Below are 25,088 nucleotides of genomic sequence, written 5' to 3'. Positions count from 1 at the left end.
ATGTTTACAGAAACCATTTTATTCAGGTCTAAACTGTAAAGTCCACTGCAGTGGCTCCAAATGTTGGCCTGGCTATTCTTACGGAAGCATCTTGTTATTGCTGGATGGTGATTATGGCAGGTCAGAGCTGTTATAACTGCAGATAAAGTTCAAAAACATGACAACAGTTTCGTTTGCTTATGACGAATGTGTTTATTTCATCTTTCCTAAAACTTGTACCGTGTTCCTCTGTTTTCCAGAAGTGTCTGTAAAAACGTTTGGACGCGAGCTCAGTCATCAGAAGACCTGGCCCCCGACATCCCAGCACCACCATGTCAGTGCAAAACAGCTGCAGTTCACCTTTCACCTCCCACCTGTTAACCTCCTTCCTGTTGGTCCTTCTCCCGGGGCTCACTCATTTCTCTCAGGCCGGCTCTGGCCACGCAGCCAGTAACGCACCGGGAAACTGCTCCAGCGAGGACAGCTGCTCTGAAGGAGTGGTGCTGCCCACCTGGAACCCCCAAAATCCCTCAATGGGGGACAAAGTGGCACGCGCCATTGTGTACTTTGCAGCTCTCATATACATGTTCCTGGGCATGTCCATCATCGCAGACCGCTTCATGTCTTCCATTGAAGTCATCACCTCTCAGGAAAAGGAGATCACTATCAAGAAGCCCAATGGCGAGACCACCACAGCCACTGTGCGCATCTGGAACGAGACCGTATCCAACCTCACCTTGATGGCGTTGGGCTCCTCCGCTCCAGAGATCCTGCTTTCAGTCATTGAAGTGGTTGGCCATGAGTTTGAGGCCGGCGCGCTGGGCCCCAGCACCATTGTGGGCAGCGCTGCATTCAACATGTTTATCATCATCGCCATCTGTGTGTATGTTGTGCCAGAAAACGAAACCCGCAAGATAAAGCACCTGCGGGTGTTCTTTGTTACTGCCACCTGGAGCGTGTTCGCTTACATCTGGCTGTATCTGATCCTGGCTGTAATCTCCCCCGGGGAGGTGGAGGTGTGGGAGGCAGTCCTCACCTTCTTCTTCTTCCCGCTCTGCGTGATGCAAGCCTGGATCGCGGACCGGCGCCTGCTCTTCTACAAGTACGTCCATAAGCGCTACCGTGCTAACAAGTCCCGCGGCATCATCATAGAAACTGAAGGCGATGCCATGTTCACCAAAATGGACCTGGAGGTGGATGGTCAGGGTGTCAACTCCCACAACCATCCCAAGGAGGCTCTGGACGGGATGCTGGAGGGGGTGGAGGAAGGTGGGGGGGTCAGTCCAGGCCTTGACCAGGAGGAAGAGGCTCGTCGGGAGATGGCTCGCACTTTGAAAGAGCTGAAACAGAGACACCCGGAAAAGGACATGGAACAGCTGATTGAGATGGCCAATTACCAGGTGCTGGTCCAGCAACAAAAGAGCCGGGCCTTCTACCGCATCCAAGCCACGCGGATGATGATTGGAGCCGGCAACATTTTGAAAAAGCATGCCGCCGACCAGGCCAGGAAAGTGGTGAGCTGTCATGAGGCCAGTGGCCAGGAAGAGGATCCCCACACCATTTACCTCCAGTTTGACCACACTCACTACCAGTGCTTTGAGAACTGTGGTTCACTTAAGCTGTCAGTCGGGCGCCATGGAGGAGAAAGCGGCTGCACTGTAAAGGTAAGAAACAAAATGACTTCACAGCTCTGAGGGGAAGTTGCCCATGGACGGTGGTCCTAGACCTGATTGGTAACTTATACTGAATATGTGACCCTAACCTCAACCCAACCTCAACCCAACCCAAACAGTGCCAAACTTAACCAAAAACCTGAAAAACTGACAGAGAGATACAGAAATGCGGACTGTGTTGGAACAGTGTAGAAAACTTGTCCGGGACCAGCATCCACACGCAGCTTCACCCCAGACTGATTCCACATGTATGCTAAGTGCATTTTAAGGCTGATCTAAAATGAAGCCAACTGCTTCCATCAACAAATTTAGGCATCAAGAGATGTTAATATTTCAGCATCATCAAAAATTATAACTCCAGTTCTGTAAATAATTTAGATGGGTAGTTTCAAGGGTCCTTCCTCACCTCTTCCCCGTGCCACACAGGTGGATTACCGCACGGAGGATGGAACTGCCAATGCTGGCTCAGACTACGAGTTTGCTGAAGGCACGCTGGTCTTCAAGCCCGGTGAGACAGTGAAGGAGTTTACCGTTGGTGTCATAGATGATGACATCTTTGAAGAGGACGAGCATTTCTACGTGCACCTCAGCAACCCTCGCGTCGTGCATCGCGCGGAGGTCTCCATCCTGGAGCCCAATTCCATCAACTCTAGCAACAGCATGATGGGGAGTGGCCTCCCACCCCACGTCCCCCCTAAAGCAGCCCTGGGCAGCACTCACACTGCTACAGTCACCATCTACGACGACGACCACGCCGGCATTTTCACATTCGAGAGTAATTCCACGCGGGTCAGCGAGAGCATCGGCAGCATGCAGATGAAGGTGCACCGGACCTCCGGCGCCAGGGGTAAAGTGGCCGTTCCCTACCACACGGTAGAGGGCACCGCCAAGGCAGGGGAGGACTACGAGGAGGTGGTCGGCAAGCTGGAGTTTCAGAACGACGAGACCATGTGAGTGGCAAACGTGTCCGTCCTTTCCCTCTTGGGTGTGATTTTGTGCCGTTAGTCTCTCGTCGCCGCACAAGTCCAACATAACAGCGTATTCGCTAGCCAAGTAGGGGGGGTTGCCATGTTGAGATAGTGACCCTGGTGCTGGGCAGAGGCACTGTTTTCTGAACATCACGGATGAGAGAACGAGGGCCACGGGACGAGAGAGGGGGAATAAGAGAATATACTGGGGAGGAAAGGAATGACACGTGGCGGGTACGCGTGAAAACACAGGAGCGGCTCCTATCCACGCAGCCGCTGTCGAATGAAATCGGAGTAAATGCACGGTTACAGTGTGGGGGAGCAGCGGTGTTTCTATGGGAGTTCCTTGTTATAGGGAACGAGGGAAGATTTCAGCACCCCAGAGAAAACCAAGGAAGGAAATGCCAAGTGTAGACGAGGGGAGAGGAAGCCAGACAAAGGAGCAAAAGGAGAAGAGGAAGAGAAGGAAGAGTCACAGTTTATGTGATTTATCAAGACGGCAATTCATACGTACACAAACGGAGGGGGAAATAACAGGGTGAGGGGAATGGTAGAAAGTATAAGTGTGGCTTTTTTTCTTTTGTCGGTCAGGGCATCATAACGTCCACTGTCGTTTGTGTTCGCAGTGATAGGAGGGGAAAAAAAGAAACGGCAAAATGCTGCAGAGTGCAGCCAAACAAAAGACGCAATTAAAACAAGCAAGGAAAGCATGGCTGAATGACGAGCGTGTTAGATGAGCCTGTGTGTGTGTGTGTGAAGGGATGATTTCAGGGGTCGTGTGTGGGTGTCTTGTGTAGGCTGGTTGAGTGGGTGAAGAGGCAGGTGAATGCGTTGAGTCAAAAGAATACAGATATCCCTGCTTGTCTCTTGAATCACTGCCGAGAGTTTGTGAATATATTTTTTTTCCCAGTTTGCTCGTGTATCTGCATGCCTTTATCAATGTTTGTGCCTGTGTTTGCAGCTCAGATTGTGTGTATGTGTGTGTGTATGTGTGTGTGTGTGTTATGGTTCCTTCACCCTACATCATCAACATAGAGCACCACATCAATTTAAACTTCTAGATAAATACGTCATGCCGTACAAATAAGACAACAGTGTACGACCAGATGCACCACAGGGGCACATGCAGTTAGACCACATCACTGGACTCCTAGTCTACGAGGGGGCGGCTGACCACCTGATGAGATTTTATGATCAGAATAATAACCACCTTTAAAGTCATGATCAGATCAGCTGCATTTATACAGCGCTTTACCGTGGATGCCTCACATCCACCCATTCACACACACGTTCAGACACTGGTGGTGGAGGCCGCCATGCAAGATGCCGCCCTGCTCATCGGGAGCAGTCAGGGGGTTCGGCATCTTGCTCGTGGGCACTTCGGCACGCTCTCCGGAGGAGCCGGGGATCGAACCGATCGAACCGAGCCACGTCGCCCCAATAAATAATAGTAAATGATGTGCTACCCACTCAGATATCATCCTCATCCTCATCCTCATCACCGCCATAGGTAATCATAGCCATATTTGTTGATGAAGATAACCACAGATTGGTTAAACGAGAGCGTGGAATCTGTCTAGACTCAAACGAAAAGCATTTAGCTGTTTTTTTTGTTGCAAAATTGACACCGAGGATACTTCTGCAGATTCTTGGCGCCCCTAACATGATACCACTGGGGGAGGGAGATGTATTCCTGTGGCCTTATGGGGTATATATCAAACACCAACAGGTCATAAAAATGTTCTGGATTTTATAAAGGTGTATGAAAGGCCGCCGCGGGGGTTTTGTTCACCGGGGAACTGTGGTATATGTTGTTACTACTACATCAGCTCACGTTAACACGTGATCCTGCCGACAGCAGGATCTCAAGTCTGGTGACCCTGGGTCAGCACGTCTTCCACCTATGGCGCTCCTCATGCAACTCCGTGTCGCGGGACATTTCTGCCTGGTGATGAAACAGGCAGACGGATTGTTTAGGCAGAGATCGCCTGTTAGAGTCCTCCCGCCGAACAACATTTCGAGAGAGAAGCCAAGGTCCTTCAATCACGTCAACGTGTCTCACCACACGGTTGTGTCCGTTTCCTCTCGAGTCACACGTTTACCTTATTCAGCAGGCCGAGGTCTGGTTCCCCCTCCTCCTCCGTCTCCCCCTGTCAGGAGAAATAAAAGAGGAAAATGCCATGGTGAGGGGGATGCCTGGCCCGCTCCACTTTCCTTTTTTATGAGAAAAACAAAACTAACAACAACTATGGAGCCGCTCACAATGCTGCGTGCACACACAGACTCGATGTGTGTGTTCGCCGCTGTCCTCATCTGAGCATCTGAGCATGTTCTTGTCATCACAGATGTGCGTCTGTGATCAAGCAGGCTTGCATGTGTCGTATTTATCCGTGTTGTTTTTTTCTGCTGAGCTGGCAGCCAAAGTTTCTCTTTCAAACAGCCAAGCAGGGTTGGTTTTTTTCTTCTTCTCCTAACGGGGTGTTCCCTGGGCGGTCATCACTCAAGATAGCTGACACCCGTCAGCAGGGCTCCAAGGAGCTCGGTTTGTGTGTGTGTGTGTGTGTGTGTGTGTGTGTGTGTGTGTGTGTGTGTGTGTGTGTGTGTGTGTGTGTGTGTGTGTGTGTGTGTGTACACCATGTTTAACTATCCTTATGGGGACCAAATGTTCCCCATTAGGATAGAAAAACCAGAAACCACCTAACTTGTGGGGCCATTTTATGCGGCCTCACAAGTACAAGGGTCTATTGTAGGGTTAGGACTTGGTTTTAGGGATAAGGTTAGAATTAGGGTTAGGTTAAAGTTAGGGTAAGGGTAAGGTTAAGGTTAGAATTAGGGTTAGGTTAAGGTAAGGGTAAGGTTAGGGTAAGGTTAAGGTTAGGGTAAGGGTAAGGTTAAGGTTAGAATTAGGGTTAGGTTAAGGTTAGGGTAAGGGTAAGGGTTAGGGTAAGGGTAAGGTTAGAATTAGGGTTAGGTTAAGGTTAGGGTAAGGGTAAGGTTAGGGTAAGGGTAAGGATAAGGTTAGAATTAGGGTTAGGTTAAGGCAGGGGTCGGGAACCTTTTTGACTGGGAGAGCCATAAAAGCCAAATATTTCTAAATATATTTCATTGAGAGCCATATAGTATTTTTAACGTATAATAAATTAAATATGTCTTACTTTTAATGCGACTTCTGGTGCTGCATGGTTTTGCTGATGGCCTTGTAGTCTGGTTCATACGTGGTGAGGTTGAGCTTCACGCAGGCGTTGAGGCTTCCATCAGTTAAACGTGAGCGTAGGTTGGTCTTAATGTTCCTCATATGCGAGAAAGACTGTTCACATGCATATGTAGAGCCAAACATGGTCAATACGGCAATACTCACACGCTGCATTGTGTGGTATGTCACAGGAAGCTCGTTCCAAGTTTTAAGAATCAGCTGGTCTTCAGGTTGAAGATTTTAAATTTCTGTCCACTTGTGTTCCCTCGCCAGCTCTGCTCGCTGTCGCGCAAGACTTTCCAACTCTCCATTAAGTGACTTGAACTTACTCATCCACATGTCTGATGCCTTCAGGTCAGCAACTTCCAGCTCAGAGTCTCCGATAGAGACCCCGGGGATGCATGTCAGGTCGATTTTGTCCACTGCACACTCATGTGGATGAGTGATGAACTTGAAAAGACCAGTGCGCGCACGAAATTCTCCAAAACGTGCTTTGAATGACTGCAGGAGATTGAACGTAAAGCCAGCTAGCTGCTGGAGATCCAGATGTTGAGTGGAGTCACTTGCTAAGCATGCATCTCTAAATTGTTGCAGTCTTTCAAAGTGCAGAAGACGACCTGTTTCAATGTCCCTGAAAAAGACTTCCAGCTTGCTTTCAAATGCAAACACTGCTTGTTGAAGGGATGAGATTGTATTTCCAATACCTTGCATTTTCACATTGAGCTGGTTCAGATGGCCAGTTATGTCCACGAGATAGTGAAACTGCAGGAGCCAGTCAGTGTTGTCTAGCTCAGGATGCTTGACGCCTTTCATTTCAAGAAAAGTCCGGATTTCACTCAGGCAAGCTGCAAAACGGCTGAGCACCTTCCCCCTTGACAACCAACGCACGTTGCTGTGTAAAAGCAGACCGGGATAATGATTCCCAACTTCTTCTAACAGAGCTTTAAACTGGCGATCATTTAAAGCTCGGGCAACAATAAAGTTGACCACTCGAATGACCAGAGACATCACCTCGCCAAGCTCCTGGCCACACGTCTGAGCTCAAAGCGCCTCCTGGTGCAGGATGCAATGAAAACTTAGGATGGCTCTCTTTTCATGTTCACGGAGAAGCGCTACAAATCCTTTGTTCTTCCCCAACATACAGGGTGCACCATCAGTACTGACAGAAATAAGTTTATCCATCGGTAGTTTTTTTTCTTTAGCAAACTCAATGAAAGACATGAATAAATCCTCTCCTCTTGTTGTCCCTTTCATTGGCAAAACAGCCAAGCTTTCCTCACGCAGTGTGTCACCTGCAGCATACCTGGCAATGATACTGCACTGAGATAGATGGCTAACGTCTGTTGACTCATCTAACGCGAGAGAAAAGTATGTCCCGGCGTTTATGTCCTTAATTTGTGTTTCCTCGACTTGATTTGCCATCATGATGCTACGATCGTGCACAGTTCTTGCTGACAGGGGCATGTCTTTTATTCGTTTGATTATCTTGTCTTTATTTGGGAAGTCATCAAACAGTTCATTGGCCACATCAAGCATGAATGTTTTGGCATACTCGCCATCTGTGAATGACTTTCCATTCCTTACTATTGCCAAAGCCCCCGCAAAGCTAGCGGAATTCCCGTCACCTTGCTTGGTCCACACACGTAGTTGCTGCTGACTCGTCTGCACTCTCCGCTGTAGCTCCTCGCATGCCCTTTTCCTGCTGTCCCCCGCTGGAGATTTCGATGCAAATGAAGCATGGTGCGTATCGAAGTGCCGCTTTATATTTGACCGTTTCATCGATGCAATTTTATCATTGCATATTAGACATACCGCAGATCCTGCTCTCTCCACAAATGCAAATTCCTCTGTCCACGCAGCCTGGAATGCACGGTAATCATCGTCTTTTTTTCTTTTCGCCATCTTTTCCGTTACAAGGGTTGAAGCGGATAAACTAGTTGGCTATCTGATAAAATTGATTTCTTCACCTTTACAATGACCCGGACATGCTCGCGAGCCATTGGTTCCCGACCCGACCCACGGGTGACCCGTGACCCGTGAAATTTATCTTCAAAACTAATTTCTGTTTACTTTAAAATGACACAGTATTATTAAGAAATATCACAAGTATTTTAAAATCAGTTCCAAACTGATTTTTTTGAAAAAAAAATAATTTTCAACTCAAAATTGTCTGGGAGCCATATGCCGTCACCGGAAGAGCCATATATGGCTCGCGAGCCATAGGTTCCCGACCGCTGGGTTAAGGTTAGGGTAAGGGTAAGGGTTAGGGTAAGGGTTAGGGTTAGGCATGTAGTTTGCGTGGTTAAGTTTAGGGTTAAGGGCTAGGAAATTAATGTAGTCAGTGAGGGGGCCCCACAAGTATAGTTTTGTGAGTATGTGTGTGTGTGTGTGTGTGTGTGTGTGTGTGTGTGTGTGTGTGTGTGTGTGTGTGTGTGTGTGTGTGTGTGTGTGTGTGTGTGTGTGTGTGTGTGTGTGTGTGTTTTGGTTGTCTGTGCTTTTATTTTGTCCTCGTGTCTGTGCTTGTGTGTGTGTGCTTTTATGTCCGTGCCTCTCTCTGTATCCATGCAGAGGAACAAGATGGGGGGACGGGGGCGGGGGGCAAGTTTTCAGGGGGCTGGCACGGAGCCAGGGCAAATGGGGTAAAACCCTGGTGTTCCGTTTAATAAAAAATTGTCCCTCTAAATTTGGCGCTGCAGTAACTAGATTAGGGTTTACAGACAGAAAGCGCCGTGCCAGAACCAACAGGCAGTGGTAGAGAGCCGTTTACATTCGGTATTGAAGGATTAGGGGAAGATCTGCAGAAACCCTTTGATGCTGGTGTATATTTTCTGGTCGTATCTGTTTTCAGCCAGCTGCTGCTGCTGTGAGTGTGTGGTGGGATACACGGAGGTATAGGCCGAGGTAGATAAAGGGGGCGGGGGGGGGCGGTTACATAAGCCGCGATGAAAGCGATGCGAGTGGGGCGACTTCGGCGCTGGAAGTCGATATCTTGATATTCCTCGCTAGTCGCAGCTTACGCAGACCAGATCAATACCGTCCTGAGCATCCTAACAAGCGCAGGGAGCAGCAGAGCAGGGGGGGGGGGGGGCTGTGGCGGAGATACGGCTAACCTGCGTTTGGGAAAAGTGAAACCAATCCACACACACACACACTTCCCCTGAAACACGTCTCATTTAAGTCGAAGGTAAGGCCTGCCTAATTTGCTGCAAGTATTTTAGTGATCTGATGGAGGAGGAGAAGCGCACCGAATAGTCTTCCTATTTCTCATCTTGGAAAATTCTCCTACTCTGTTCACATACTTTATTCTCATTGCACCAGGTGATCGTTTTACCTGTTAAGCCACACGTTTCCACTGACAAGGTGGGACGGTACCTTGGTGGTTAACACTATTGCCTTGCAGCAAAAGCTTCCCTGGGTGGGTTATTTTGATAGTCTGCAGAGATGCATGGTGTCTATAGGCGCGGTACGGATGCTGTTTGGGTCTAATGACGTACTGGCAACCCATCCAGGGTCTTTCCCAGCCTTCTGACTGGGATTGGCTGGGGCCTGCAATCCTGAATTGGATTGAGTGGGTTTAGAAAATGAATGCATTTTGTCTGCGTATAAGATTAGTCTTATGTGGACTATTCTTTTCCCCTGACTGGTCCTTCGCATCATTTATTCAGCTGCGGTTGAATAGCCATTCTCTGTATACCCAATATTTATGAGAACCATATCAGCCGTCACATAATGATAAAAAAATAATGCACCATTGGGTGGGTGAACATATTACAAAAACAGATAAAGGTAACAGACAAAACCTTGAGTCCATTGTTTGGAGGCAGATGAGGGAACTTACACCTTTTCCTCTCCATTTGCTTATACCTGCAAATTCGATTACACGCTGGTTTACATCACACTCACTTATTGCCCTTTTTTTTCCTCACGGCAGATTTAATGCAGCGATAAATAATTACCGTTGTTCCATATAATTACTGACTTGTGGCATTGTAAAGCTAATTTGTAATTTGAATCTCACATCACTGGCTATTAGTGATCTACCTATGGCACACTTACACTAATTACAGTCGACACGAGGAGCACGCTTGGCTCTAACTTCACTATTGCTGTTGTAGGAGATGCACAAATTTACCTTTACCTGCTGAATCTTGGAAGTTGCTTTGGATAAGAGAGTCTGCTGAGTGAGGAAATGTAAATTGCTTCTTCTTCTTCCACTTATTATTATTATTATTGTTGTTGTTGTTGTTGCAGAACTATAACTACCATAGATCATAACTATTGCAGATCTATAACTATAGCCATTAAAGCTGGTAGGATTTCAGCATCATGCACTGAATTTCTCTCACCATATAGTTTGAACTGTTTCCACCATCTCTTGCACATAGAGGAGGCAGAAGTCATGGGCTTCAGGTAAAGTAAGCAGATATGATATCTCCTGATACCGGCCTGTACAGTCCTCTATATTTTGGTGTGATGTGGACCTGGTATGGAGTGTAATATGCCATGATCACCGAGGCCATCGGTGTAACCAGTCTAAACATACCTGTACCAGTGTAATGTACCTGAAGTATGAGAGGTTATGAGGTACATAAATACAGACCGGTTGTTACCGTTGCTGCCCAAAGCTAGTGATTCATATGCTGTTGTTGTTTACTGCCTTTTCTGGCTATTTCAAAACAAAGTCATCTTCAGGCTTCCAGCATGCAGAATAAAGCCATTGTTGCCTCTTTCTTTTTCTTTTTTTTGCCCCAAAAATACATATCCTTAAATCCCCATCCTTTGCAAGAATGGCATCTCAACTTGCTGCTCTCTTGATGTTGTCCAGAAACAGGCATTCAATGGCATTTCAATTGTTTGTAAAAAAACAAAAAACTTTTTTCCTCCTGCTTGCAAAAGCACTGCCTGCATGCATCCATCCAATCCCGCGTGTCTATCTGTAGACAGAAATAGACGCCCACCCACGTATCATTAGGGGGATGGATGGAGTGAAAACAGACTCGGTGTGACAATGTGAGAGAAAGTAGAGGAGGCTGAGCCGCTGAGGCAAACATGTCAGGTTTCAATGAGGCGGCGCAGCTGTAAGTGGGTGTAAGTATACCTAAGTCAAACATTAATTTATTTCCAAATGTTTTGGGATGCGTCTTTTGACCCGCCGGAAGCAGCCGGTGGGTGGTTTGCTTCGAAAGCAACGGAACAACAAATATCACACAGCTGCCGCTTCCAAAGGCAGATCATTTGAATGTGAGCTTCATAAACTTTCTTTTTTAATATTATCAACGCATCACCTGACATAATGTGAATAGTGTAGGTGTAGGTGGGAGGTATGAGCCATTTCATTTGTGCTGTGTTACCGGTAAAAGTTGGTTTAGGCGTGGAGGGATGTCGCCCTCTTGTGGACACACAGCGTTGCACACCCAGGCGCGCTTGCCAGAGCTCTGTTTTGGTTGCCACCTGGATCTAGAAGAAGCAGGCTGCAGGATAGGACCAGCAAGTCATCAAGTTAGCATTCAGCCTCAAGACGGTAGTTTTCTTGCAAAAGAACAGATAATTTGTCAACGGGGAACGTCATTTCAGGGATTTCCTGAAATAATATTCAATCTGTTTTTAATGAAGACTGTAGATTATAGATGCTAGTGCAGAGACCTGCCATGTATATATGCAGAGTTACAGACGGCTCTGTCACGCACGTGCCTGCGTAAAATCAATGAAACGTAGAGAAGCATCTCAAACACAAGCGGACTCTTCTCTTGCTGCACACATTTTTGTGTACCTGTAAGGAAAGCAGATTTTCAACACTGTGAACAAGACCATTACATTGTGTGCAGCTGGCCATTTTGTGCAATGCTAAGCAGCTGTTTTCTTATTTTTACATGTTTTTTTTCCTAATCCATTGATAAAGGTAGATTGTTGGCTCTAGAACTTTTTTTGCATTATGATATTTAAGAACCTCTGAAGGACAAATGACCTTCATTAGTGTACATTGTACCGTGCCGCAACAATTAATGCTAAGTATTTCTGACAGGGCTAGAAAAAAAAGATGTTAAGTCTTTCCTCAGCAGACAGCTCTCTCTCTCTCTCTCTCTCTCTCTCTCTCTCTCTCTCTCTGTTTCTCTCTCTCTCTCTCTCTCTCTCTCTCTCTCTCTCTCTCTCTCTCTCTCTCTCTCTCTCTCTCTCTCTCTCTCTCTCTCTCAGGAACTATAAACAATCCTAACTTCATTTGCTTTCCATCCTGAGTTCCTCGTTATCTGGTGCCGCCTGTTTTTTTTTAATCCATTTTACTCTTGGTGCTGTGAACCTCTCCACATGTAGGAAGCTGCTGGACGTGAAGATCATTGATGACGAGGAGTATGAGAAGAACAAGACCTTCACCGTCGTTTTGGAGGAGCCAATACTGCTGGAAGTGGGACAGAAACACGGTGAGTGAGCCATCGCGTTTCACGAGGAAATCAGAAGTTTGCCGTGGGAAAGATGAACTGCACTTAGATTTGCTCCGGCTTGTATTGACCCACATTCTAGGAATATCACTGAATAGCATTGATTCCTCATTTGTGATATTTGTGACTTGCAAATTACACATTAATTGTAATATCTTTTTTCAGACCACTGCACTGTGAGTTCCTTTGCCTATTTAAATCTTTCGACAACCATGGACACATGACAAAAAAAACCTCAAAAAAACAAAAAAAATATTATTAGGCCCAGGTTTTGGGCGGCACAGTGGCACAGTGGTTAGTGCTGTCACCTCACAGCAGGAAGGTCCTGGGTTCAAACCCCTGGGTTGCCCAACCTTGGGGGTCATCGCAGGTCATCCTCTGTGTTGAGTTTGCATGTTCTCCCCATGTCTGCGTTGGGTTTTCTCCGGGTGCTCCAGTTTCCCCCCACCATCAAAAAGCCATGCATGTTCGGGTTTATACTCCTGTCTGTGCCCCCTGACCGAGGCATGGCAAGACGAACCAGAGTTGGTCCGCGGGTGCTGCAGCTGCCCACTGCTCCTAGCTACACAGCTAGGATGGGTTAAATGCAGAGCATAATTTCCCTACGGGAATCAATATAGTATCTCAAAATCAAAAAAAAAAAAAAAAAAGAAATCCTGACGGTTCAGCTGATACTCGCTATATAGAATAACACATTATGTAATCCCACACAAACGTGCTCATCATTTGTCTCAGGAGACTCCAATGATAACAAGCCAGCGGCCGGGCTGGAGGACGTGGCGAAGATGGGCTGCCCCAGTCTAGGAGAGCACACCAAGCTGGAAGTCGTCATCGAGGAGTCTTATGAATTCAAGGTAACTTAAAAATCACATATATATATATATATATATATATATATATATATATATATATATATAGAGAGAGAGAGAGAGAGAGAGAGAGAGAGAGAGAGAGAGAGAGAGAGAGAAAGAGAAAGAGAATATATATATGTATAGCATTTTTTTCCGAAACCGTCAATGGTGTTGAGTGCTCGACTAATTATATATATATATATATATATATATATATATATATATATATATATATATATATATATATATATATATATATATATATATATATATATATATATATATATAAATCCATTGGATTATTTTGCTCCTTATTTGTTGAGCACTTTCCCTAGTTTTTCCCCCAGTTGAGTTTTCTCCAGGTAGGGAAAGTGCTCAACAAATAAGGAGCAAAATAATCCAGTTAGTCAAGTAAATCCTTCATGAGACAGTACAAACAAGCCTGTTCAAAATTACCGGTTGAAGGCTGAAGGAGGTCCATATCATTAAGGTTTATTTCCTTAATTCTGGTAATGCCCTCTTGTTCACCCGCCGAACGAAACCTAAGGCCACGCCATTCACTGCCAGACTGTCAAGAGCGTTGCCAGCGCGGCAGGGACAGCGTGCAAGAGTAAAAATGACATTTATGAGAACGAGGCCAGACTGCAGCGGTGCCTAATTTGTCTTGACATTGACAAGGCCACTCTAATCTGTCTACTCCAACCCATCTTTTCCCATTATTCTTTGATTTATTTTTGATTGTGCCGCTCGCATATGGACACCAATTGGTTCTTGTGTTCTGCTCCTATGTGCCGTTCGTCCTCGTGGCTGTGCCGTGGGGCCCTCGGTAGAACACGGTGGATAAGCTCATTAAGAAGACTAACCTTGCTCTGGTGGTTGGCAGCAGTAGCTGGAGGGAGCAGTTTGTCAGCGCCGTCACTGTCAGCGCAGGTGAGTCCCCGGTGTCCTGGGCCAGCGCTTTTTATTCATCATCCCCCCATGGACAGAATCCACTGGGGGATGCAGCCTGCACACCGAGTCTGCGCCACCGGCCGCAGCACGTTGGCCTGCCCGCCCGGCTTGTGAAAATGACGGTGGATGCTCATCTGAAAGCACAGACATAAAAGGGCACATAGCTTGTTTCTCACCCCCCCCCCACCCCACCATGTTCTCCCTGACAAAATAGCTTACGCTGCAAAAGTGCCGTGTCAAAATTCAGACAGAATTTTGCATATTCATAAAAGGAAAACCCCTGAAACAAGCAAAATGATCTGCCATCCCAGTACAGCTCCCCAGAAAAATCTTAATTTTACTTCTGAAAATGCTGTTTTTAAGACGCAATAACTAAGATGACAAAAAAATATCCTTAAATCATGCTAAATAACTTAACACAGTTCTTGATGAGTAAATCCTTCTTGGGATAAGATACGATATTTGTGTGTTTTTAAGACTGTCAGACTTGTTCACATATACCAGCATGATGTGTATGCATCGTCCATCTGCTAATGTAGTGCAACTGTGCCATCTTTTCACTGTTTCGCCTTCAAATGAATGTGGACTATTTATCATTTGATTTCTTGTGTGTTTGTTTGTGCGCGCGTGTGTGTGTGTATTCCGTGTAATTATTCCACCTTGTCTTTCCTCTCTAGGTGACGATGACGAGGAGGAGAGCGGGGAAGAGCGTCTGCCATCCTGCTTTGATTACATCATGCACTTCCTGGCAGTGTTCTGGAAAGTTCTCTTTGCATTCGTCCCGCCCACAGAGTACTGGAATGGCTGGGCCTGCTTTTTTGTGTCCATTTCTCTGATTGGTGTCCTGACAGCCGTTACTGGTGACCTGGCCTCCCATTTCGGCTGCACAGTCGGTCTCAAAGACTCGGTCACCGCTGTGGTGTTTGTGGCCCTCGGCACTTCTGTCCCAGGTGGGTGCAGTTCGCTCTTCAATGCTGTTGTTTTGCCTCCGCCAACTTCTCAACTCGCCCCTGTAATGGTAGCAGCTGATATTTTATGATACTTTCCTAATTATGACGAGGTACTTGGGTCTGAACTCTGTCACATGCTATGAGGAAACCTTCATTTCTAGGGCCTCCAGGTAGCGTAGTGGTCTGTTCCATTGCCTACCAACACGAGGATTGCCAGTTCGAATCCCCGTGTCACCTCCGGCTTGGTCCGGTGTCCCTGCAGACACAATCGGCCGTGTCTGCGGGTGGGAAGCCGGATGTGCATATGTGTCTTGGTCGCTGCACTAGCGCCTCCTCTGGTTGGTTGGGGAACTGGGGGGAATAGAGTGATCCTCCCAAGCGCTAAGTCCTCCTGGCGAAACTCCTCACTGTCAGGTGAAAAGAAGCGGCTGGCAACGCCACATGTATCGGAGGAGGCATGTTGTAGTCTGCAGGCATGTACAAAACAAATTGTGATCTGATGATCAACCAAAAGCTGTATGTTGTAAAATTTTGCAATACTTGCATTGAATGTGACAGAAAAAAGCTTTAATTGACACTGGATTTTCTTTCTTCTGATTATATGGATTGTGTGGCCGGGTCTACAAATGCAGATATCTGCATTTTGGAGCACAACTGTGCTGTGACTGTGGTGTGACTTTACACATAGAAAAGTGTTGTTTGCATTGGTCAAATGTATATAAGCTAAGAACTACATACATTAGAGCCACATAGCCTAAATTGTGCTTTAAAGTAGCATTTTGTATTTGGATATAGAAATTGGGCCCTGTGATGGCCTGGGGCCCTGTGGTGGCCTGGCGGCCTGTCCAGGGTGTCTCCCTGCCTGCCGCCCAATGACTGCTGGGATAGGCCCCAGCATCCCTGTGACCCTGACAGCAGGATAAGCGGTTTGGATAATGGACGGATGGATATAGAAATTGTCAATTCATTTGCAAAATCCCAACAAATGAGGTACATTTGAAAATCACATTTAAAGAAAGCCTCAAAACTTTCCTCAGGCAAGAAAATGGCAGGAGAAGGGTGTCCTACTAATGACACGTGCAGAGGGGGCGGGGTTTTTGGCACAAGGGGTACCTCCTTGACACCTGCCCAAATCCATTTACGTACTTTGTCGATGTTTTTATTCACATTCTTTCTCGCATTGTGCTCTATGTTGTTACAGACACATTCGCGAGCAAAGTGGCCGCCATCCAGGACCAATACGCCGACGCCTCCATTGGGAACGTCACGGGCAGCAACGCGGTTAACGTGTTCCTGGGCATCGGCGTGGCGTGGACCATCGCGGCCGTGTACTGGAAGACCAAGGGGAAGACGTTCCACGTGGAGCCGGGCTCGCTGGCTTTCTCCGTCACCGTCTTCACTGTCATGGCGCTGGGGTGCGTGCTGGTGCTGCTGTACCGCCGCCGTGCCAGCGTGTCGGGGGGCGAGCTCGGGGGCCCACGGACAGCCAAGCTCCTCACCATGCTCCTGTTCCTCTCCCTCTGGTTCATCTACATCCTGCTGGCCTCCTTAGAGGCCTACTGCCATGTGCCCGGCTTCTGAGACAGAGGCCCCATACACACAGACACACACACACAGACACAGACACACACACACACACACACACACACACACACACACACACACACACACACACACACACACACACAAGAGGCCGATCTTTAGGGTATTTATTTTCGTTTTAAGCTACTTTAATCAAAGTTTATAAATATTTGTATGATTATTATTAGTTGATAATTGTGTATCATTAGTTAACAAAGATGGATTGCTGCTGAAATTAAACTTGAGCCACTTCCGTGGTGATTCGTATCGATCTAATCACGCCGTCAGCACAAACCGAGGGGGGGAGGGGGCGCAGCAAACAATCTCTTCTTCGCACACTTCTTCTATCAGCAAAACCCCACACTCAACCATGAACTCTTTTTTTTCTTCTTCTTCTTCCTCTCATCACACCTCATCATCACTTCACATTCACTATCTAGCCTCCTCTCTATGGGGTCGTCTGTATTTATTTCAATATATTTGCACTCACGGTGTCTATAGATAAAAACCAATTAAGATGGATTTAGCGCAGGCTTTATAGACTGCCTGTAATGTTGATGGGAGTTTGGATCATGTGACAGACACGTGCATGGTACGTCATCACACTCAACTGACATCTATACCTAAAGAATAGTGGTGACGACGAAAAGATGATCAGCGAATACCAATTGTGTGTTTACTCTAAATACTACTGTTATTATTTATTTCTCAAGCTATATATTGGTTATTTATCGTATACGTTGTTAACGATGAACGTGTAACTATGTGCGGGAGAGTTTTGTGAGAGAGTAAGGTATGTTTATTTTATTATTTTTTTGCACGTTGGAACAGGAATTTTGTGGAAATACACTTTTAAGTATTGTATGTACTATTTTGATATGGCTGTCGAGGTGTTAATCGTACAAGTGAATCAGAGCTAAGCACATATTGGTCCGTCACTGCCTGGTGCCCTGGCCAACAAGGTCAGTTACTTTTCAATCAGTACCTTGTAGGACACGGTGAGCCCAGGGCGCTCTCTCGGGTGTCAGACGCCTTTTTATATACAGACCATTTCTATCGTTCTCAGGCAGACGTCCTGCTTTCACCTGGGCTGTAAAACGTGAATCCGTGGAGCACAGTCGTGTTTTCCGTGTGTGTGCGTGCGTGCAGCGTGCATGTGTGCGTGTGTGTGTGCGTGTATGTGTGTCTATTTGTACTACTTTACTGTAATTCAGCTCTAAATGGAGAAAGGCATGGCGGCGTAGCCTCAGCGTGACACCGTTGGCTCAGAAGGAGCGCGAGGATCGTCAACGAGGCGCCGCGTTCGCGCGAGACGGGTACAGAACGGGCGCCATTCGTCTGGTCTGTCACAAGGGGGCGCTAGACATTTTCCACCGACATGACTTTCGCAAAGCACAGAGAACAAAAGGGGCAGATTACGGACAGGGAGCAACCGACGAGAACAATTTTAAGCGGAGAACGGTCGTCTTCTTTGCTCCGGCACACAGAATAAGCAGGTCCACGGTCTGACACGAACGTACCAGGAGGAAACGCATCTCTCTCCTACACTGACAGTAACCTCGTGTCGCCCTGTAAGTGACACCGAGTTGTTGGTTTTTTTTCTTCCTTTATTTGACTTTAAATCTGTTGAGCCATATTAATTGTGACAGTATTAAAGTAAAGGTATACTTTATATGAACATTGCTGCTTTAGTTTTATTAATATGCATGTTTGGTGTGTGACAAAGTGGAAATAAAGGTTGTTGATTTGTAGTGCTAACAAGAGAACTTTTGTCTTGATTGATTGGCGGGGATATATTGTGATGCAGATATGGATTAATGTCAATTAAAGGTCTAAAAATAAGACTCACCCCCCCCCCCATTTTTTTCTCCCCAATTGTACTTGGCCAATTACCCCATTTTCCCGAGCCGCCCCGGTCACTGCTCCACCCCCTCTACTGATCCGGGGAGGGCTGCAGACTACCACATGCCTCCTCCGATACATGCGGAGTCTCCAGCCGCTTCTTTTCACCTGACTGAGCAGTTTCACCAGAAAGGCGTAGCGCGTGGGAGGATCACGCTACTCCCCCCAGGTCAGCGCCGGCGCTGCTCCCAGTTCCCCCCGAACAGGTACCCCGACCGACCAGAGGAGGCGCTAGTGCAGCGATCAGGACACCTACACATCCGGCGTCCCACCCGCAGAAACCCGACCAAGCCGGTGTCACGGCACGATCGGCGGCCTTAGCCGGGAAACTATCCCAAGAAGATCGTGCCGTGACACCGGAGATAATACGGGGATTTGATCCTTCGATCCCCGTGTTAGAAGGCAACGGAATAGACCGCTACGCTACCCGGACGCCTGACAATAAGACTATTATTCGTGCTGACATCAAGACATGGTTTGCTACAGCGAGAGTTATTCGCTGACAAAGACTACAGTGAACATTGGTGTGACACCCAGTTTAGCTTGAAATGTTCGTTTTTTAGAGATTCAGTAGAGATCTTTGTTTTAACACTGGGTGATCAGCTGGAAAAGCTATTTGGTGACGACGAGAATACCTTGGAAGAAGTATAAATAAAAACACCCCCAGGCTACTGACACCAATGAATCTCGTCGTCCTACTCGGGCCACTGCAGACCCAAGGATGTGTAAAATGTGACATAATCCAATATACTATACTATACTATACTTTTGTGTATTCTAATTACAGACAAAAACAAGATTTATGTGTGTACTGTATGTACAGTAAGCATGGATCATGCATAGTTTTAAATCTGAGCTCAAATAGTGAAACCAAGACACATTCCTACATGGTTTTTGCGCTTGATAAATAGTGCTGGATTATGCCAGTTTCTGATTCTTACAAAAATTGATGGACAGGCATACATGAATGTTTGTCTATATTGTACAAAGCCACATCTCTTAATCACAGAAATAACACTTCTGACATCACTTCATTTGTGATACTAAGTGAATTAACATGACGCTTTTTAAAAAAAAAATTTTCAAAATCATTCTGTGGTCCAAGTGTACTTATATAATTGCTGGCTTGACTCGCGTAATAAAGTCTCTGTCATTTTTTCAGGGTAACTTGTGCAGGGCTAGGTCCAGTTTAACGCACATCATCATCAGCGGTCACTCGGGGTCGAGTATGACTGTCCTCCCTCTAGGGCCTTGTGGGTATCTCTGCAGGAGGGCGCCTGCGCGTGACAGCTTTTTATGTGGACAGGCTGATGCGCCTACAGCAACCATGTGGTCCTTGGCAGGGGGTGGCCAGAGTCCAATGGCATGGAGAACCAAGACGATTAGGGACCACCCTCTGTTGCAGCCTTCATCTGCCTTCACTGGCGTTGTCTTCTGCCAGTTCCGCCATTGAAGTCTTTGTTGTTCGTCCGGAACCTCCCCCTTGACCCTACCAGGAGCCAAGCTCCGGACGGCATAGCTCTTGGGATCATTAGTACATGAAAGCTTCTCCACCACAGCAAGGTGGCGATCCAGGAGAAGTTAACGCACACCAGCAATAGCAACACGTTGCTATGCAAGGAGTCTCAGGAATCCTAGCATTTTAAAATCTTTTCCAAACACAGCACATATCAGAAAATCCATAAAGAAGGGAATCTGTGTGGTGTGTGAGTGCATTCTGTAAGTGTAAAGGTGGAAAAGTCCTCATGCAGTTTGACAAGGCCCGTGTAATTTTAATCTTCCCCCTGCTTAATACGTGTCAGTGGCGGTAGACCTGTTGGTTTTAACATTGCTTATCATGTCAGAAAACTTCTCATCTGCCTGCTGGAGTTTCCTTCAAGGATACTAGAGAAGAAAAAACCCAACAATGACTTGACATGTCAACGGCAGGCTAGGGCTTCCTAGTCACAAGTGTATTGAAATTGCTTGACTGATAAATAAAGCATGTGTAAACACTTTGCTGGCTCTGTTATATTGCAAAGGATTTTTATGGATTTTTTTAACACCAGCATGCTAAAGTGGTTCTGTGGCAGGACAGCTAATGTGAAGCCATCGATCCAAGAGAATACGGCTACGTTTTAGCATCAGAGCTAAACAACCTAAACAATTTAGCTAAACAATAGTTTAAAATTAACTATTCCTTTCAGCCATTTGGCCGTTCAGTACACTGATTGTACAAAAAATTGGTTAAATTGCTCAAATCTTGCTAGCACGTGAATATTGATGTTTGGGTGAGTGGTTTCAAGGTTTCGGGCGTAAATTTTACAAGGCCACATTTTTTTGGTTCTGGTCTTCAGGGCGTCCTGGTAGCATAGCGGTCTATTCTGTTGCCTACCAACACAGGGATCGCCAGTTCGAATCCCCTTGTTACCTACGGCTTGGTGGGGTGTCCCTGCAGACACAGTTGGCAGTGTCTGCGGGTGGGAAGCCAGATGTGGGTATGTGTCCTGGTCGCTGCACTAGCGCCTCCTCTGATCAGTCGGAGCACCTGGTCGGGGGGGTAGCGTGATCCTCCCTTTTCAGCAGGATACTTGGGTAGACACTATTTATTAATAGATTACATTAAAGCGGAGAGGAGCGAACCACACATTTCACATGTAACTGATGTCTGTCCAAGTATCCTGGTGTGCACTGGATCTTAGTTTTTTTGGCTTACTGTGGTTTACTGTACCAGCTGGCACCCAGGAGAGAAGCCCTGCTGTGCATGGGGTATCTTCCTTTTTGACAAAAAAAACTCTTTTGTTACAGAATAAGGGACACTTTGTCTATTTAAATTGAGTCAATATAATGAGTTTATCATTATCATTATCATCATTATCATTATAATTACAAATATTAGTGGCTGGGTTACTACTACTACTACTACTACTACTACCGCCACTGAGGATGCACAAGCCAGTGCATTGTTAGTGCTGGTCCCAGTAGGGAGGTTTGTTGGCCAGCAGGGTGCTAGTGGAAACTATGCTACTGTTGGGCAGAGGAGAAGGAGAGGGGGAAGCTATATACAGAGGCAACAGGAGAGGAAGAAGGGTAAGAGTGTGGAGGTGAGAGTCGGAACTTTGAATGTTGACACTATGACTGGCAAAGGGAGAGAGCTGGCTGATATGATGGAGAGAAGGAAGGTAGATATACTGTGTGTGCAAGAGACCAGGTGGAAGGGGAGTAAGGCCAGGAGCATCGCAGGAGCATCGGTGGTAGTATGTCAAGAGTGTGTTGGAGGTGAAGAGAGTGTCGGACAGAATGATGAGTATGAAGCTGGAAATTGAAGGTGTGATGACGAAGGTTATCAGTGCATATGCCCTGCAAGTTGGGTCTGAGATGGAGGAGAAAGAAGAATTCTGGAGTGAGTTGGATGAAGTTGTGCAGAGTGTACCCCAGGAGGAGAGAGTGGTGATTGGAGCAGACCTCAGTAGACATGTTAGTGAAGCGAAGGGAGGTGATGAGGAGGTGATGGCTAGGTATGATGTCAAGGAGAGGAATGTGGAAGGACAGATGGTGGTGGATTTTGTGAAAAGGATGGAAATGGCTGTGGTGAATACGTATTTCAAGAAGAGGGAGGAACACAGGGTGACGTACAAGAGTGGAAGAAAATGCACACAGGTGGACTATATCTTATGTAGGAGGTGCAATCTGAAAGGGATTGGAGACTCCAAAGTGGTGACAGGGGAGAACATAGCTAGGCAGCATCAGATGGTGGTGGTAGTAGTAGTAGTAGTACTAGTGGTAGTGTTATTGTTATGATATTATCAAGCAGAGTGGTTGATATGCATTATTATATATTTATGTTCTGGTAGGCTTCTCTGATAATATCCTGTTTATTCACTTCTTTTGCACATGGTCCTAAATAATGTTAATTGGTCTGGTCATGGTCTGAGGATTGGGCTACAGCTGTGATTACAAATAGGGCTAACTGATGAATATCATGCTATCCCTCAATTAGCCCTATGTATCCCTGTCCCTAATTATCCCTATTTGTATCCAGCTAGGTACCCTGGCTGGATACAAATCGTGATTCAGTAAAGGAGGGGCGATTGTCTGAATGTGTTGATGTTGGTGATTGTTTGGTTGGGGTAGGGGCATCAATTCATGTATACAGCAAGATGAAAAAAAAAACATTAATCTATATACACAGAATAAGAAGCATACATAGAACGTTCATGGGAAATAGATATAATAATACCTAGGAAATCATGATATTATTACCTTGTCAGTTTATTACTTATGCAAGAGGGTATGATTGTTGGCAGGGTTTTGTTCCCGTCCTGCCCTAAAGCTTGTACGAGAGTTGTGTAATTGCATTGTTTTCTTTTATATGTTTATCAATGATTAAGTGAGAAAGTTGATGCAAAGTTTGTTTTCTCACTCTACTACTTAGACTTAATAGGGTGATTGGCCCAGTATCGCATCTTGTCACAGGTCAGAATTCCTGCTAGCAATGCTGTGTGTTCAAGACAAGTTGGACTGTGTGGGGGAAAAAAAAGCAACATGCAACTTGCGGGAGAGAAAAAAAAAGAATCGAATATTCGTCGAACTTGGAATTAAAGATCGGAAACTTGAGTATCATTTCAGAGCTCCTACCTGAGCACGACTGATGTCACAGCAAGAAAAAGTGGAACAAAAAAACTACATGTTTGCTAAATAAACAGCAGTAAATACATATCTTACTTCTAGAAAATATTTGCATGATGACAACATCCATCCATCCATTATCCAAATCGCTTATCCTGCTCTCAGCGTCACAGGGATGCTGGAGCCTATCTTAGCAGTCATTGGGCGGCAGGCGGGAAGACACCCTGGACAGGCCGCCAGACCATCACAGGGCCGACACACACACACACACACACACACACACACACACACACACACACACACACCTAGGGACAATTTAGTATGGCCGATTCACCTGACCTACATGTCTTTGGACTGTGGGAGGAAACCGGAGCCCCCGGAGGAAACCCACGCAGACATGGGGAGAACATGCAAACTCCACACAGAGGACGACCTGGGACGACCCCCAAGGTTGGACTACCCCGGGGCTCAACCCCAGGATCTTCTTGCTGTGAGGTGACCGCGGCTAACCACTGCGCCAACGTGCCACCCATGATGAGAACAATATTTCACATTAATGAAAGTTTTTCCTGTGGACACCCCACCCCCACCCCCCGAGTTAATAGCATGAATGCGTGACATCAGAAGTTGGAAATTTCTTGACATTTCGAGTTTCAACTTCTCTCGAACGCAGCGTAAGATTCTACAGGCTTGATAGGACAAACGATAAGGTGGGCAAAAGAAATGCACTCATGCATGTATATGCACAGCAGGGGGCAATTCCTCATGTGACCGATATGAGCCAAAATATCATGACCCCTCACAGGTGAACCGAATAATATTGATCCTCTCCAAACAAGGGCACGTGTCAAGGTCTGGGTAGATCAGATGGTAAGTGAACAATCAATTCTCATAGTCAACATGTTGGATGCTGGAGAAATGGACAAGAACTGAGCGACTTTGACAAGGGCCAAATTGTCATGGCCAGATGAATGGTTCAGGGAGGGCATCTCTAAAACAGCAAGGCTTGTGAGGTTCTCCTGGTATGCAGTGGTGAGTACCTATTGACAGTGGTCTGAGGAGGAACAAACCACAAACCGGCGACAGGGTGTTGGGCACCCAAGGCTCATCGATGCATGAAGGCAACGAAGGCTATCCCGTCTGGTCCAAACTGACAGAAGGTCTACGGTGGCACAAGTCACAGAATATTTTAATGATGGTTACGGGAGCAATGTGTCACATTACACAGTGCATCCTCCCCTGCTGTGTATGGGGCTGCATAGCTGCAGACCGGTCAGAGTGCCCATGATGACCCCTCTCCACTGTCGAAAATGCCTACAATGGGCACGCAAGCATCGGAACTGGACCTTGGAGCAATGGAAGAAGTAGTCCTGGTCCGATGAGTCCCGTTTTCTTTTAGATCATGTGGCTGTCCCTGTACATGTGCGCCTTTTACCTGGAGAAATTATGGCACCAGGATGCACTGTGGGAAGACGACAAGCCGGTGGAGGCAGTGTGATGCTCTGGGCAATGTTCTGCTGGGAAACCCTGGGTCCGGCCATTCATGTGGACGTCAAATCGACACCTGCCACCTACCTAAACATCGTTGCAGACCAGGGACACCCCTTCATGGCATGGTTTCCATGGTTTTGGCTCATGAGTGTAAAGCTTCCAAAGTATGTCTTTCCCCAGTACGTCTCTGCCTCCGGCATTAAGAGGTACACACATGGTGTAGCAGTTGTTGTTGCTTGTGTGCTGTCAGCTCAGCGGAAACTGCCACTCCCCCCCACCCTGTAGAAATTACATCCTCAGACCACACCTAACAGAGTCTCTCTAATGAATTACAAATGTACAAACGTCATCAAACTATATGGGAGCACTGTTTTACTGTAATATTGATTGTAAAATTGCTAGATTACCTGTCCATAAGAAGCATCAACACATCAACATCATGTTTCAGTTTATTTTCCTGTTTGAGTAGGAATGCTGCCACCGCACCAGTGCTCGCCCTGCTCGGTC

General features: G+C 46.5%; 1 protein-coding gene across 3 annotated transcripts; it reads left to right on the top strand.

The window, feature by feature from the left end:
- Window positions 1–314: 314 nt before the first annotated feature.
- Window positions 315–16,580, top strand: slc8a4a (solute carrier family 8 member 4a). 3 transcript variants are annotated; one of them, XM_056284663.1, is made up of 7 exons: window positions 315–1,643; window positions 2,079–2,602; window positions 12,123–12,229; window positions 12,983–13,101; window positions 13,929–14,028; window positions 14,727–14,999; window positions 16,201–16,580. In XM_056284663.1, the coding sequence occupies exons 1-7, from the start codon at window positions 513–515 to the stop codon at window positions 16,578–16,580; spliced, it is 2,634 nt and encodes an 877-aa protein (XP_056140638.1). In that variant the 5' UTR covers window positions 315–512. The 3 variants fall into 3 exon arrangements, with proteins under 3 accessions (XP_056140638.1, XP_056140639.1, XP_056140640.1); XM_056284664.1 differs by having other exon boundaries at window positions 471–1,643; window positions 12,123–12,223; window positions 12,965–13,101; XM_056284665.1 differs by having other exon boundaries at window positions 471–1,643; window positions 12,986–13,101.
- The last annotated feature ends 8,508 nt before the right edge of the window (window positions 16,581–25,088 follow it).

The sequence above is a fragment of the Lampris incognitus genome, chromosome 8 (assembly GCF_029633865.1).
Source record: "Lampris incognitus isolate fLamInc1 chromosome 8, fLamInc1.hap2, whole genome shotgun sequence".
In the NCBI taxonomy this organism is placed as follows: domain Eukaryota; kingdom Metazoa; phylum Chordata; class Actinopteri; order Lampriformes; family Lampridae; genus Lampris; species Lampris incognitus.
The sequence above is the reverse complement of the archived record's forward strand: the minus strand, read 5'-3'. Positions and strand labels throughout refer to the sequence as shown.